Source organism: Tauraco erythrolophus, chromosome Z, assembly GCF_009769465.1.
Source record: "Tauraco erythrolophus isolate bTauEry1 chromosome Z, bTauEry1.pri, whole genome shotgun sequence".
Lineage (NCBI taxonomy): Eukaryota > Metazoa > Chordata > Aves > Musophagiformes > Musophagidae > Tauraco > Tauraco erythrolophus.
The window spans coordinates 45,103,842-45,119,996 of NC_141496.1; the positions used below are offsets into that span (position 1 = coordinate 45,103,842).

A 16,155-nucleotide genomic window follows, 5' to 3' on the forward strand; every position below is an offset into this window, starting at 1 on the left:
GATTTAAAACAGTTGATTAGGTGCTGCTTAAGGATCATGTAGGAAAAGAATGTAAAAAATATTCCTTCCATGTCTGCATACAACACTAGAACAAATCACTGAGTAAGCAATGTTCATCCTTTCTAGCACAAGAAGCTTCTGGTTGAACTACTTGTTATTCTGTACTTACAAGCCAGCTAGCTGTGGACAGCCAGGTACTGAGGCAAAACCTGAAGGAACACTTGTCATACAAGCAAAGTATAAAACAGTCTTGAAATACTGGTTAGCATGAAGGAAGAATGCATTTATGTCACAGAAAAAGGCAGATATAAGAATGCAACCTGAAGAGAAAACTTGATGTATTTGCAGAAAAATGTCAAATAGGAGCCAAAAGGAACTTAATGTTGACGAGCTGCATTCCGCAAATTCTGCTAGCACTGCACCACGTTTAAATAACAGAAACACAAAAAGGAGCAGTTTAATTAAGTAATTTGTTTTTTCTAGGACAAGAGTTTTGTAAATTCAATGCACTAGGGTCTTCAAAACACTGCAGGCAAGGCCTACCTACACCAATACTAACAGCAGTACTGGCTTTGACTTTAACCAAAGCAAGACAGGGCCATAGCTAACCATGTACAGAAAAAGGAATTATATAGGCAAACTAAGGATAGGAGAAAGAAAGCAACATGCTGTTAGATCAATAGCAGATTAATATCTTGAGAGCAGAGCTCGTTGAATACCTTTGATGGAAAAGTCTTCCCTTTAAAACATAAGTCCTTTAATGGCACCTCTAGAGGTTTCTTTGGCATTCTTACTACAAGAAACTGAAATGCCAATGGGAATCCCTAAGCTGTTTCAGTTTTGTATTTTAATGTAAAAAAAGTATTATTTCAATACAATAAAAATATTTCTACTTCTTGACTGTGACTGAGAATTTACTCACTATCTGGTGACCAACAGAAGGAGCTTGAGGACTACAACCTTAGATGGCACAGTACTTTTAAGCTATTCAAACACCAGTATTAATTATATGCAGTAGTAAGAATATGAAGACAGACTCTTTATGATGGGATGTCACGTAAATATTCCATAGCAGACCCTTGAAAGGAGTTCAGATGTCCTGATCCCAACATTTGTAAAAAAGAAGGCTGTCTAGTTCCATTGGACGCTCAGGGAGATTTCTGCTACAAGAAAGTGCTTTAAAACTGCAAATGAAGGACCAGGGCTTTGGACTCACTCTGCACTGCCTTTGTTCACTATAAGGGACAGAAAAGAAACATAATCCCAGAAAGTGCCTGGGAGTAAGGTGTATTATTGGCACAGTGCTCCCCATTATGCTTCTCCCTATCAGGGCAGACACAATCATATCTCAGCCATGAAACTGGTGAAAAAACCATACGTGCCCGGAGGAGGATAAATATCCAATAAAGGGATAATTAAGGATTTCCTTTTCTGTTAAGATATCACAGAGGGAAGTGTTCTATGGAGAAAAGATGGTTATTCAATTAAGAACATGTTAGTAATTAGGCTACTGAGACTACTTCCTACTCTTTGGCTCTTCTATGCTGGAGGGTCATTCCAGTAATTCCCTGGCATGGAGAAAGGAATGTTTCCTTCAGCAGCATGAAAAAAATGAATGAAGAAGAGCACAGGTGAGCAGCCCAGTGGGCTGTACACATCTCAGCATAGCCAGCCTACCCATACAATAAACACAGCACAGCTTCAGGGCACAGCCAGCTGGTTAGAAAGCGTAGGTGTGCCCAGTTCACACTGAACAGTTGGAAAACTGCCTTTCTCAGAAGAGTGACTGGCTTCTGTCAGGTCTCCAGTGGATGAAATCAACTACCAAGAATAATGTGCTATACAGCCTGTCTTTGTGAGAAAGGAAGGTACGCCATGAACCTCAGACTGAATTATTATCACATTCCCCCTACCCTGAATGCCAGTGTGAGGCAGACCAGACTCTTCTAGAGTTAGTTTAGCTGGAGAAGAGAGCAACCTGTTCTGTTTACTCTGAGGCCATTTCAAAGATTTCATGTCAACAATATGTGCTGATGGAAACTGCTTAGGCCAAGGGCTGCAAACAAACTGCAAGGGATCTGCAGCAAAAAATTTCCAGTGGGGAAGGCAGGTTTGGGAATCAGCCCTTCTAAGCCATATGATGGAGAATGAAGGGCTGGAAAGGACCTCACATTACCATACATACAATTCATATTTCTACTGCTGTGTACTCAGCAACAAAACAACCAAACTGTTAGTTACCTATACAAAATTAATGTGCGAGTGGATGAGCAACTGAAGTACACAAAGAAAAATCTTAAAGAGTGGACTTTGCCTTTATGTTATTCACTGGGCAACATATTCTGTCCCTCTTCTTTCCTTTATGGCTCAGAATAGGAAAGTAAGACTTACTGAACAGTTCCAGCTGGCTGCAACAAAACTGATAATAACAGGTAACGATAGTGATTTACTATCCCATAAATGAAGGGTAGGAGCAAATGGGAATTTAATAAAGACAGGTGAGTACTGAGAAAGACTCACAAAATAGCACTTAACTTCTTCACCAGTGTGTCCTGTAAAATCATATTTGTACTTATCAGCTTCAAAACTGCTAGTGAACAAAAAAGATTTGACTTGGCAATGCAACAATTGGTGACCTCAAAAGCCAAGAACAGCAGCAGAGTGCTGGGCAGTTCTGAACCTAGCAGAAAGCCAAAGCAGCAAAGAAAAGGAGAAAGCAGCAGAGGAGACATTTGGATGCTGGTAGCAAAGATTCTGCTTCTATTTTCTGTTGATTTTATTATTTCTTATTTGGATCACGGATAATAAACAGTGATAAACCACCAAATAGTGGTAAAACCTTAAAAAAGCACCAGGAAAAGAGTAAAACCTTTTAATCTAAAGACCCTTCCCTCAAGAAATGCCTCCAAGTTTGAACATCAGTCCTTGCTGTTCAAGTGTTACCAACAGTTCCATCATTTCTGACCTTCAGGAAGTGATGATGGAGCACACTGTGATCAGGTTTGCAGGTAACATCAAACTGGGAGGCCCAGTCAGTATGCTGAAAGACAGAGCTGCATCCATAGGGACCTCGACAGGCTGGAGGAAGGGTCAACACAGACCTCATGAAATTCAACAAGAAGAAATTGGAAGGAAAAAACTCTGAACGATGCAGGCTGGGGAAAGCCTGGAGAGGGAGCAGTTCTGTGGAAAAGAATCTAGGGGCTCTGGCAGACAGTGAACTAAGTATCAGCCAGCTGTGTGCCCTGGCAATAATAAGGACCAATAGCATCCTGGGCTATGTGAATAAGGTCACCACCAGAAAACCAAGGAAGAGATTATTCCCTCTTTTTAGTGCTTATTAGACCACATTTGGAGTATTGCATTCCATTTGGGGCTACTCAGTACAAGTCAGACATTGACAAGTTGGGGCAAGTTCAGGGAAAAGCATCAAAAAAGTGATGGGCTGGAGCATTTGCCCTGTGAGAAGAGGCTGTGGGACCAAGGCTGGTTCAGCCTGCAGCAGAGACAGCTTTGGGGACACCTAACAGCAGCCCCTGGTACCTCTGGGGAGATAATCAAGCACATAGAGTCAGGCTCTTCACAGCAGTGTATGGTGTCCGGGAGACAGAAACAGTGGTCATAAATGGAAATGGGAGGTCCCAACTACATATAAAGAAAAGAAAAATTCACCCTGAGGATAAATAAGCGCTGAAGCTTGTCTCCCAGAGAAGCTGAGGGATCACTGTCCTTGGAGATATCTTTTGATCTACACTAAGGGACCTTGACAGGCTGGAGAGGTGGGCCCGTACCAACCTCATGAAGTTTAACCAGGCCAAATGCAAGGTCCTACATCTGGGTCGTGGCAATCCCAGGCATAAATACAGACTGGGTGGTGATTGGATCGAGAGCAGCCCTGAGGAGAAGGACTTGGGAGTACTGGCGGACGAGAAGCTCAATATGAGCCGGCAATGTGCTCTTGCAGCCCAGAAGGCCAACCGCGTCCTGGGCTGCATCAAGAGGAGCGTGGCCAGCAGGTCAAGGGAGGTGATTCTCCCCCTCTACTCTGCCCTCGTGAGACCTCACATGGAGTACTGCGTCCAGTTCTGGAGTCCCCAACATAAGAAGGACATGGACCAGTTGGAGAGGGTCCAGAGGAGGGCCACGAAGATGATAAGAGGGCTGGAGCACCTTTCCTATGAGGACAGGCTGAAAGAGTTGGGGCTGTTCAGCCTGGAGAAGAGGAGGCTCCGGGGTGACCTTATAGCGGTCTTCCAGTACCTCAAGGGGGCCTACAGGAAAGATGGGGAGAGGCTGTTCAGGAGGGCCAGTTGTGATAGGACAAGGGGTAATGGTTTTAAAATAGAGGGAGGTAGGTTCAGGTTGGATATTAGGAAAAAATTTTTTACTATGAGAGTGGTAGAACACTGGAACAGGTTGCCCAGAGAGGTGGTGGATGCTCCATCCCTGGAGACGTTCAAGGCCAGGTTGGACAAGGCCCTGAGCAACCTGATCTAGTTGGAGATATCCCTGTTCCTTGCAGGGGGGTTGGACTAGATGACCTTTGAAGGTCCCTTCCAGCCCTAACCATTCTATGATTCTATGATTCTAACATTTAACTCCGTTTAAGTTTATTGCCAAACCTTTATTTCTGGTACTTGAATAAGAATAGCCCAATATTTGGTTATGCTGCCCACTCAGACTTTTCCTGGGACTGTATAGGTCAGATTTTTCATAGTGTCTAATGCATGGACAGAAATTCTGACACCTTCCCACTGAAGTTTCACACAGTAGGATGAGGGAACAGTAACCTGTAAAACAAGCCCTGAGCTTGTTTCATTGGGTTTTCTATCTCTTGTAACAGGACTGCTTGCTTTTGTGTATGCCTTCATTCCTCTTTCGAAGCTACGTAATACCGAAAGGCTCAGTCAGAATAGAAGGTAACTCAGTGTTGATTTTACCACACCTAGTTTTGCTTAAAGCTACTCCATTTACTACAATGAGCTTATTACCCTAAGCCAGAACTTCACCTGGTCCTCACTGACTTCTGTGGGAACAGAGGTCTATCCAATATGTTAACTTTGAATGCCTTTTCAAACGTTCATCTTACAAGCAGAGCCCTGTGCTCAAACACTGCCATAAGGACGTACCTGCTGTGGAGACAGGACGTGGTCCCAAATGTTGAGCTGGCTGATGGAGCCCACGAAAGACTCAGCTGGGTTGAATCCCTCTCCTTTCTGATCTTGCTCTTGACCCAGTACAAGTGCACCACCACCTAAACTCATAGAGAATTAGAACAGGGACAGGAAACAAAACCTTACAGCAGGGATCCCCGTAGGAAGATTAAAAACCAAGCAAAACAAAACTTTTGTTACCCTATTTTACTAAGATTTTGTAGTGCAGGAGTCCAGCAACCTTCAACAAATTCTTTCAGTAAACCTCTGGGAAGCCTTATGCGAGACTGAGGTAAGTGAGGGTAATAATTTGGAAGAGACTATAGGCATTAATGCTAAACTCACACTGACCAGACTACAAGCTTTATATGGCTGCTTCAGGAACAGTATTGGCTCTAGGAGATTACTTTAACTCAGTATTTGAAACATATTACAGAGCAATGCAAAATGCAGTTTTGAGCAGGTGAGACATATTCTACAGTGCTAGCTTGCACTTCCTGCTTTAAACAAAAGCTTAGAAAGTCAGATAGAACAAATTTGATTCCAAACTCTCAGAAGCACACTAGTGATTAGACAGTCAACACTGTGACATGCCATACACGTTAAATTTTCACCCCTGACCAGCAGCACAGATGATGTGGACATGCATTTTGTATGTCACAGGGTGTGTGGAGCAGGGCAAAAAGTAATGGAGACTGTATGCTTCCTTAGGTCTTGTCTCTGGAGATAACTCCAATGTAATTGGGAAAGACAGGGGGAAGCATAAGGTACACAGACTAAAATGTTTCACTTTTTTTTTTTTAATATGGATAGTTTTTTGAAACTCTGTGTAAATTCAGATGATGGTATGAAAACATTATTGAAACCAAATCTCTTTGCAAGAACCTAACATCAGCCCTTTCATGGCTCTTCAATGATGAAAGTACTCCTTTTCATGTCTTCTGATATTACTGGAAAACCCGCAGATCACAGGAAACAATGAAATAGCAAAACCCACCTTGTTAGGAAAAAATGCAAACATAACTTTAAAAAAATGTCTGAAAGTTAACAGAAGAAGGCAATTCAATCAATTCTGAGCACACATTTGTAAGGGAAGTGCCAGTTAAACTTCAATTTGTTGTGTGAGAAATATATTCTCACAATGCCATTCCAATATCAGCTCAGAAGAGGTTCCTTGTGGACTAACCTCTGTCACCCCCAAAACAAGTTACCTACTAGTTTATCCTAGAAATGTGTGCTTTGACTTGAGCGAGGCCGAGTGATGGAACTGTCCTCAGGAACAAGAATAGCAAACATGAGCCCTGCATAAATGTTGAAAATGTGAAAACATACTGAAAGTACCAAAACAAACATTTCCTTGCAGGCATAACAAATTCTGCAATAAAAACAGAATGAAGGCAACAGATCTGGTGTAATATAAATAAAGCATACCAGGGATTTTTGAGCCAACAGAGAGCCCGCTGCCTCCATCAGACAGTTTTCCATCAATGTACACTTTCCATGCCCCATCTGTGCATGTCCACGTGACCGCAATGTGATGCCAGTTACCATCGTTCACTGAAGGACAGTCTGTGATCTTCTCTTTCCCATTCACATAAAGAACCCAGCTGCATGGAAGATGAAGGAATACTCAGTTGCATGCAGCAACTTTAAAAGCATGGCCTGTCCCACATGACTCAAAGAAATGTTACTTGTCAAATGAGGTAACCATCTCTACATCATAGAAGAAATCTCTCTTGAAAGATCATCATACAAGATAGCTCTCTCTCAGAGAACTCAGAAATTATGTTTCTCATATGCAAAGCATGGTGAAATAAGTAATGTGCTTTTGTACCAAAACATGAGGACTCAATCATGGCGGCATAGCGGATTCCTAAACTTGCCCCTTTGGTTCATCCCTGCCTTTGGAATTACACTACAAGCACTCTGAGTGCTGAGCTCCGTTTCATCCAACCATTGTTTTGATGTGTCATTTACATACCATACTAAAACAAACACAGTCCAGACAAAAATATCCTACTTTCTGAACTTCACTGCTTTCTTGCCATTACTATTCTATTTGGCAAAAAGTAAGCAAAACAAATCACAGAACCACACAGAATCACAGAATATTAGGGATTGGAAGGGACCTCAAAGGATCATCCAGTCCAATCCCCCTGCCGGAGCAGGACCACCTAGATTAGATCACACAAGAACACGTCCAGGCAGGTTTTGAACATCTCCAGAGAAGGAGACTTCACAACTTCTCTGGGCAGCCTGCTCCAGTGTTCTGTTACCCTTACTGGGAAGAAGTTCTTCCTCATGTTTAAGCAGAATCTCCTATGTTCCAGCTTATGTCCATTTCCCCTTGTCCTATCATTGGATGCCACTGAGAAGAGCCTGGCTCCATCCTCATGACAGTCAACCTTTACATATTTATAAACATGAATGAGGTCCTCCCTCAGTCTCCTCTTCTCCAAGCTAAAGAGACCCAGCTCCCTCAGCCTTTCCTCAAAAGGGAGATGCTCCACTCCCTTCATCATCTTTGTGGCCCTGCGCTGGACTCTCTCAAGCAGTTCCTTGTCCTTCTTGAACTGAGGGGCCCAGAACTGGACACAATATTCCAGATACGGCCTCATCAGGGCAGAGTAGATGGGAGAAAAACACAGAGAAAGCAGAGAAAACTCAGTGCTTTTTCACAGAGAAAACAAAATGGGGAGGCAACTCCAGCTGTGCAGTTTGGATGCAGATTTTTCTACCCCAAAGTAGGCAAAGCTGATATTCGGACTTCTGGTCTATGCTTTCTTTATCAATTCAAGACATCTGGAAGCTACAGAAAAGTAGAAATGTGATTTACCCATTGTAATCAGTCAGAAGAAATGCATTATCACTTCCATTCTCCACCGCATAAGAAATGGGAGTCCCATAGTTTGTGGTGTCAGTGGATTTCATCCAGAACGCACAGGTGATGTCACCAAGAGATGGGAAAACACCATCAAGCATGACGTACCCATAGATACCAGAGACTTCAAAATCAAGATTGAAGCCAGAAGACTGTTCTGCAACAAAGACAAGAGTTTTCAGAGCGATGTTCCTGAAAACCCAGAAAGACAATCAAATGGAATCTAAGCAAATGCAATAAAATGGGATGCAATCATCTACAAAAAATATTCCCTTCAAATTGATCAGAGGTAGAAAGATTGTATAGCAGTCTAACATCAGCCAGCATGCAGAGCTTTCCAAGGCTAGAAAACACACAGAGTTTGAAGAAAAATGACTGGAAAAGAAGCCGATTATTTAACAAACAATGAACATGAACTCTGCATTTCAGTCTTCTATCAATGAAATGACATAATCCATTTGCCATCTACCAACCCAAAGAGGTGTGATTTTATTCACAAAAGTCAAGATTAAAAAAAAAAATTTTTTCTGCTCTGGACTTACTGAAATATACTACACTGGTATGGAACAGCACTTCTGTGCCACTCTTCAATGCAGTGACATGCTTTACAAGGATAATACATATAAATGTACCAAGTGGAGCTCTCCTGAAAGCTGGGTGCTATTAAACTCAGACATAGGATGGTAGGTCTAGGCCAGGTTGGGTGAGGCTTTGGGCAACCTGGTGTAGTGGAGGGTTTCCCTGCCCATGGCAGGGGGGTTGGAACTAGATGATCTTTGAGGTCCCTTCCAACCCTAACCATTCTATGGTTCTATGATTCTATGATGACCTGTAAGTCCTCTACCGTCTCTGTAAAATCAACATGGGTTCTTCAGCTTCTGTTTAAAGATTCACCAGCTACTAGTGTAACACTTTACAATTTTCATGGAGTGGCTAAAAGACAAATGGATTTGAGCCTCATGGTTGTGTTGCCTAACTCCAGCCTCATCCAGGAAGTTGCACTACATATGACCCATTTTGCCCAACCATAGGGAACTTGATGCCCTTTTGCTCATAGGGAACTTAATGCCTTTAGGACTTCTAAAGCTGAGACTATCACGTACTAATCTCTAACCGTGTGATGCAAAACCCTCCATGAAATACAAGAAACAGAAAGAGCTAAGTAACTCAGATACACAGAGCAAATAAAAATTAAACTCGATAGACCTACTAGGTATCAAAAAGATAGAACTGTGCCTTTGGAAAGAGAAATGAATATAAACATGATATAGCACATATGCTGTTACTTATCTGCAATTACAGTTATTAACACTCCAGTCACACAGGCTCCACTCAGCCTCTCAGAGTCCCACCACCCTAGTCGCTTTCTGGGGAAGCTGTAGGAAATCAGCCCAGCAAATCTTGCCCAGAGACTTAGTCAAGCCACCTTTTTCTGACACTTGGTCCTGTGTACCTGTTTCACACCTGCTGCCTGTAAAGCCAGGAGGACATTTACAAACGTACGAGTTCAAGGCATCCACACAGGTGGCTTGGTTTAAGCAGGGACTGGAGTCACAGTCATTGATGTTCACTTGACAGTTTAGTCCTGTGTACCCTGTCACACACAGACACCTATGGAGGAAAAGAGAACCATACTTCAAAGGTCACAACAAAGAATCCTGGCCATAAGACCAGGTTCACCAATGGAAATGGCATACATTGAGGGAAAAAAAATCAACAGAAGAGATACTGCAGAATTAATGGAGTTTATTTTGGTTGTTCCTTTAAGTATGCTCGTATTCTATTAGCTGCACAATATTTCTTTTTCATAGGAACAATACAATATTGAAACACAGTGTCTGCTTTTCTTTATATAAAATTGAGAGAGGCAATCATTGCATTCCTGTGAGGGAAGCATGTCTTCTAGAGTCCACAGAATTACAGACAAGAGGCGCTTCCCTTTTCAGGCTGCTTACACTGAGGGAAAACCAAGGTAGCAGAAAGGCACTGAAACTTCTGGTACTTGGAAAACCAAAGTGTTTGAAAGGTATCAAAACTTCTGGCGCTTTGGGGAGGAAAAGAGTTATTAAACCCAACCAGTAACAGCTGGGCATCTATCTCTACAGTGATCTAGGATAGATAGATCTAGCACATAACTGGTCATCAGCTATTCTAGTGGAAAGCATGACAAATCCTTGAAGCTTGGGAAAGATTTCTTCTGGAAGATCAATATTAAAACCATACGGTCCTACCATGCTTACACTTCAAACTTTGCATATTTTCTTTGCTGTCTACCTTGGAGTTTTTTAAGAGTCAGGACATTAGGATTTATTTTCTTGCCTTTTAAAATCTCCTTTAGTATGCATAAGGGGACCATTCATATTGGATCAGGTTGCCAAATGCCTTGCTGAAAGGTAAGAAGGCTGAAGCAACAAAACATATCTGACTTTCCACATTGTATTACATCAATCAATTGTTTTTCACCTGAAGCCGTTGATACCATCTCTGCACGTAGCTCCATTCCTACACGGTCTGCTGAGACATTCATCGATGTTTTTTTCACACAAGACACCAGTGAAACCTGGGAGGCACTTGCAGGAGAAACCACCAACTCGATCTTCACAAATAGCCCTATTAAGACACGGGTTTGAAAGGCATTCATTGACCTCCGATTCACAGTGAGCACCTGAGAAGAAAAGAACAAAGTCACAGCTCTGCTTTGAATTAACCTAATAAAGAAGATTACTAACCCATCTCTGTTTTTTTAAGGACCTTTGCAGATGTTCTGGGAAACAGCAAACACCAGAGCACATATGAAGGTTTGGGATTTAGCTGAGGTTAAATGGTCATAGAAGAATTACAGGGACCATCTTTTCAGCTGTAGAAATTGACACTCACCAAACTCTGGGGAATTTAAATGGATATTGCCCATTATGTCAGTTATTTGGGCTGAATTAGGAAACTACCTGAGAAACTGTTCTGAGCAACTAAAGAAAAGCTGATATAAAAGACATCTAGCTGGAACTTTAAGTCTAAGGAGAAACATGAAAGCCAGAAACACATGATTCTGGGATTTCTGCTGTGAAAGAGGCTCTACCTTACAAGCACCGAAGAATGAAGAATGTGATTTTATAGTCGAGCTTTTTGGCAACAAGATAATCAACAGATATGCCTAGTTGTTACAGGAATCTATGAAAGCAGTAGAAAGCTGAGTATGCGAATGGGGAGTAGTTTTAATAGAGACCATCTTGTCTACTGCTACAATATTTTTCTTTTTCTTTTTAAAATAAAATTAAAAATAGTAATTTGCACCCATGCAAATGTCTTTTAATTTTCCTCGACATCACACGATAAATTCATGGCAAAACTAGGACTAGAAGATAGATCATTTAGTAAATTGTTCTAAAGACACACTTACACCACAGCGACTCAGATTACGTGGACCTAGGGAATCTACTATGTCTATATCAAACATAACATATGTAATATATAGCAATGAGACTGAAATACTTTCGTCAGGGTAGGAAGACTTCTTTTTTGGTCAGAAAGAGTGAAAGCTGACTTAAACAGAAAAAGGTGTACCTGTGAACCCTTTTGCACAAGTGCAGCGGTAACTGTTCTTGTCATCAACACAGTGGGCTCCATTCAAACAGGGACTGGAGCTACATTCATTTATGTCTTCCTCACACAAGAGACCTTCAAACAGCAAGGGTTACAAGGCATGATCAAAACATACTCAAGGTCTGCATGCTGCAGTGACTGAAAGTAGAAGATAGAACAGCACCATAGTGCTTGTATAACAAAAGGTTACTGAGATCAGGTGATAAAATTCCATGTTTGACTGCACTACTGCGACTATCTACAGAGATCATCTGCATTATTTAGATGTTGGAATGTGAAAGATGCAAAGTCCATGGTTTGTCTTTACAAAAAAATACCCAGCAAGCATTGCTGTCAATAAATGTATAGCCATAAACATGAAAAATGAGAGTGGTGTTCTGGTGGAAAACACCAGGCCTTTTTTTTAATCATACAAAATTATCTCCTCAAAAGTTTATTTCAATATTTAGAAATTAGGTGCTGTTTTGGCAAAGTACTCAACCATGTCAGTTTCCCCACAGATTTCAATACCTTCAACATGCATAATTCTCACAACATGTGAGAACTAAAAAGACTGAGAAAAAAGGTAAGAAAAAGCCCACCCACTTACTCATAGGGCTGCAGCAAAACTACTGCATAAACGCTTTGTCTAGTCAGGCCACGTTCAGTTTCACAAGCATGTTTATGAGTATTCACTAATGACTACCCTATGAATATTTACTAATTCCCTACATTTCATTCCCTTTTTTTTTCACACTAGAAATTTCACAAAACACAAGCATACATGCACAAACATGCACATAGACTGTCCTTGAATGTTCATCTTTTTATTTCAAAACCTATTCACATTTAGTAGAACCTTACTCTAACCTGTAGATCAGATTGCTTTCCTGTGTTAATTCCACATTTGTGGAATTATACAATCCTTGTGTTTTGTGTCATCTGCCTGGCATGGAAACAACGCCTGTCTGAAGAAGAGCTATGAAGTGAAAGAAATTACCTGAATAGCCTGGTTGACAATGACAAACAAAGGTCCCAATGCCATCTTTACACATTCCATTGTTTTGACAAGGAGATGATTTACACTCATCAACTTCTGCTTCACATTTCAATCCTAGAATACCAAATAAAGGACTGAGAACAGGGAGACAAAACTTGAGATTTTTCAGAAACACAGAAGTCATGACTACTTAATGTAGGAAAATATGATTGACTAATTGCGTACATTACCAGACATTCAGGTTTGTTATTTCCTCTTTAGATTGTCTTTTAACACAGACCTGAGACAAAATGCTAACAGAAAAGTATGATGCACATTAGACAACAGACCAATCAGTTCCAGACAGTGGCACCTAATACCTATCAATCACAAGTAACAGATATCACTTCTTGATCTGTTTGCTTTGAAGCAAGTGGGAAGCTAACAGTGAAGAGGAGTACAGGCAGATTTGGTGGAATTAGCTGTTTAGAGTGCAAATTTCCAGACTTGCTAATTACAAATATCGATAAGTGATAGGATTTTCAAATCCACTAACTCCACTAAAAGAATCCCCATCCAAAACCCTTACCTGCCAAACATGATATAATTCAGCGAGAACATGAGGAGCTATTTCTTTTCATATCACACATGTATGGTAAATCTGTGATGGACATTCCAATTAGCTAGGCTATACTCTTGCACTGAAATGTTTTGCCCCTCTATGCTTGCTCATGTTAAGAACATAGAGACATGTTAGCTTCTCCACCTGCCTCTCAATTTTTTACCTGTGTATCCAAGTGGGCATATGCAAATATATCCACTTCCCAACTGTTTGCACGTCCCATTGTTGTGGCATGGTTCCAGGAAACACTCATGAAAGACCTGCCAGGGGCAAGAATGATACAATTAGAGTAAAGGTGGAAATACAGGTGAACAAAATATTCTAATTTTAAACTGCATACCCTATAGTCACTCTGGAAAGCTGGGAAAAAGAAGTCACTGGTATTAACTACTAGTTCTTCCTCTTTCGTCACCTCAGCACACCAACCATTTTTTTTTCTATAGAAAAATACCAGGAATCTGAATTATTATTTTAATGTGACCTTTTACTTAGCAAAACTTGATCATAGCAGTAGTTCCCTTAGAACTTTCTTAGCTATGATTCACAGATGACATTTTATATAATGCTATCTTTTATATGAGAGTTCTCCACTTTACATCCTTTTACACTGGCTAATCACTTCCTGCTACTGGTCACTAGGTGAACTGGTAGGGAACTTCACTCTGTGGCATTATTTTTCCCAACGTAGCAAATCTGAATTCAGCAAAGCCCTTGAGTAAATGGTCAACTAAAACCATAGGAGAACAGTTTGTCACATGTCCGTCCATATGTTACATAATGGTTCAGGTCAAATTTATCATCAGTCAACTTTGCTCCTGTTTACGCAATATCCTAATTTTAGATTCGAACAAAGCAGTCTTGTCAGAGCTACAGTCTGGGTGGAGATGGTGGGGGTAAGGAGGCATCTCTGGCAAATGTCACTGGAGTAGTTTCTATCATCTGAAGGCTTGCCTGTTATTTCAAAGGGGGTACTCACAGCAGAAGTGAGCTCTGCTTGCCTTCTCTCAAGTGTATCTATGTTGCAATAAGTAAAATAAAGATTTTACAACTGGGATTTAGATGCCTGGTAGCATTTTTTCTGGAATTCAGCACATAGAAGAGTGGTCAATCTACTTTTTATAGATTGGCTGAACCTCCTTCATGGAGTTTATATTTATTTTATAAGTATGACAAGTATTTCATATATCAGGTGAAGTCTTCAGGTCCAGAATTTAAGATTGCCAATAGCTGATGCGCTCGCCTTTGTTCAGGAGAAGTGCTTCTATGATTACAAAGAGAGCTTGAGTGTTCCCCTCATGACCATCACTCTCATCTCTTCAGAAAATACAGTTAGCATAACAATTACATTTAAAAGGGCCTTAGTCATTTACTGCTGAAAAAGGCACTCTTTCTTTCATTTGAGATAACACTGGAAAATATATCTTGTCCTTGCCTGACTGCTGACTTTGTACTGTTTGCTGATATTTTCTGGAGAGGCTGGTACCATCATTACACTTTCCTCAGCTGCTGAAAAAGTAGAGCCAAAACCTGAAGAGGAAAGACACAAAAGTGCTGTTAATAATATTGTACAGCAAGGTCCTTGTTTCATAAGGGAATAATAACTGCATGTTAGTAATACATCTAAAGATATGCTGAAAAAAGTGAATTTGTGGAAATAAAAAGGAAACTTTACAGTAATCACATAGTATTTTATATATATTTTACATAAATATGTGTTTGAAAGCACATACATATCTAAAACATATATGTGTACACATCAAATATATTTTAGGTGTGTTTACACATAAACACACAGATGCATATAAATATTTGTGTATATATAAATCTCTCTCTGTAGCGTGTACATACAGTACACATATACAGTGTGTGAGTGTGCGTGTGTACATACACACATTCTGCATACTTTGTTATTGAGCCTTGGTACACATCACACAGTCACTCCTTCTACATAACAAAGAGGTAACACCAGCAGGCAAAAGCCAGCTGTGAACTTCACTGGTTGAAAGGGTAGGTCTACACTTGTTAGGAAAGTAAGTGGGATGTTTTCTGTTAAGACTACTGCTGGCCATCCTTCAGATGTTCCCTTTACTCGCTTTCTCCAGCAGAGATAATTTGGCTTACTTGAACAATCTGTGATGGATCTGGCACCAATGACAGTTGTTGTTCCATAAAAGGGACAAGACAAGCAGTAGGACCTTCCTGGGTCTGGCTGATAGTAGTCTCTGGGACAAGGGTAGCAAGGTGTCAAACCTGTACGAGAAAACTCGCCTGCAAGACATGGTACTGCAAGAACAAAAGGACATTTTTTTTGAGTGATTACTTGCACTCCCACACTAGCTCCCCCCACCTCTTTCTGGTCATTTTCTCTCCTCCATTCATAGTTCCTCCTCAGACTTAACAGAATAAGGTGAAACCTGACAGAAATCCACAACTTCGGAGATGCTTATTTAAATTGTGACATGCGGTTGTCAGGTGACATGTGGTTCTCAAAGGACTATGGAAGTATCTGGGAAGTATTTCTATCTATTCCTTTTGCTGCTCCAGGGACAGCTTTTGAAGGCAACTTCCTTTCCATTTTCTCTCTCAAACCTGGGACTTTTTTTTGATTGTTTGTTTGTTTGTTTGTTTTTCTCCTTCCAGAAGGAGTAAGGACAAAAGACATGTCTTTTCTACCATTAATGCCTGCAAAACTTCCCAAAGACAGTTGAGGACAATTTTTCAAAAAACGTTACAGAACAAACCGTGTTAAAATTCAGCATTTTTGTACAGAAGATGTGGAAGCTCTTCTGGACATAACAGTGACCAACATCCTGTCATTCCCTTTCTCTTCTCTAAGGAAAAAGGTTTTATTTTCATGTAGGTACCCATCACCTATCTCATTTTATTTATCTTTAGATAAGAATCCATCTTGGAAATCAGAAGGAGTCCATTTGAAATAATC

At 40.8% G+C, this 16,155-nt stretch overlaps 1 protein-coding gene across 1 annotated transcript in view; it reads right to left on the reverse strand.

Moving 5' to 3' along the window:
• SVEP1 (sushi, von Willebrand factor type A, EGF and pentraxin domain containing 1) overlaps nucleotides 1-16,155 on the reverse strand; it is a 131,587-nt gene that overhangs the window by 44,681 nt on the left and 70,751 nt on the right. The window contains 10 exon segments of the mRNA XM_086629854.1: nucleotides 5,130-5,254; nucleotides 6,585-6,760; nucleotides 7,990-8,191; nucleotides 9,488-9,645; nucleotides 10,498-10,699; nucleotides 11,596-11,709; nucleotides 12,614-12,727; nucleotides 13,378-13,474; nucleotides 14,647-14,741; nucleotides 15,336-15,497. Coding sequence (XP_086485980.1) covers nucleotides 5,130-5,254; nucleotides 6,585-6,760; nucleotides 7,990-8,191; nucleotides 9,488-9,645; nucleotides 10,498-10,699; nucleotides 11,596-11,709; nucleotides 12,614-12,727; nucleotides 13,378-13,474; nucleotides 14,647-14,741; nucleotides 15,336-15,497 — 1,445 coding nt within the window.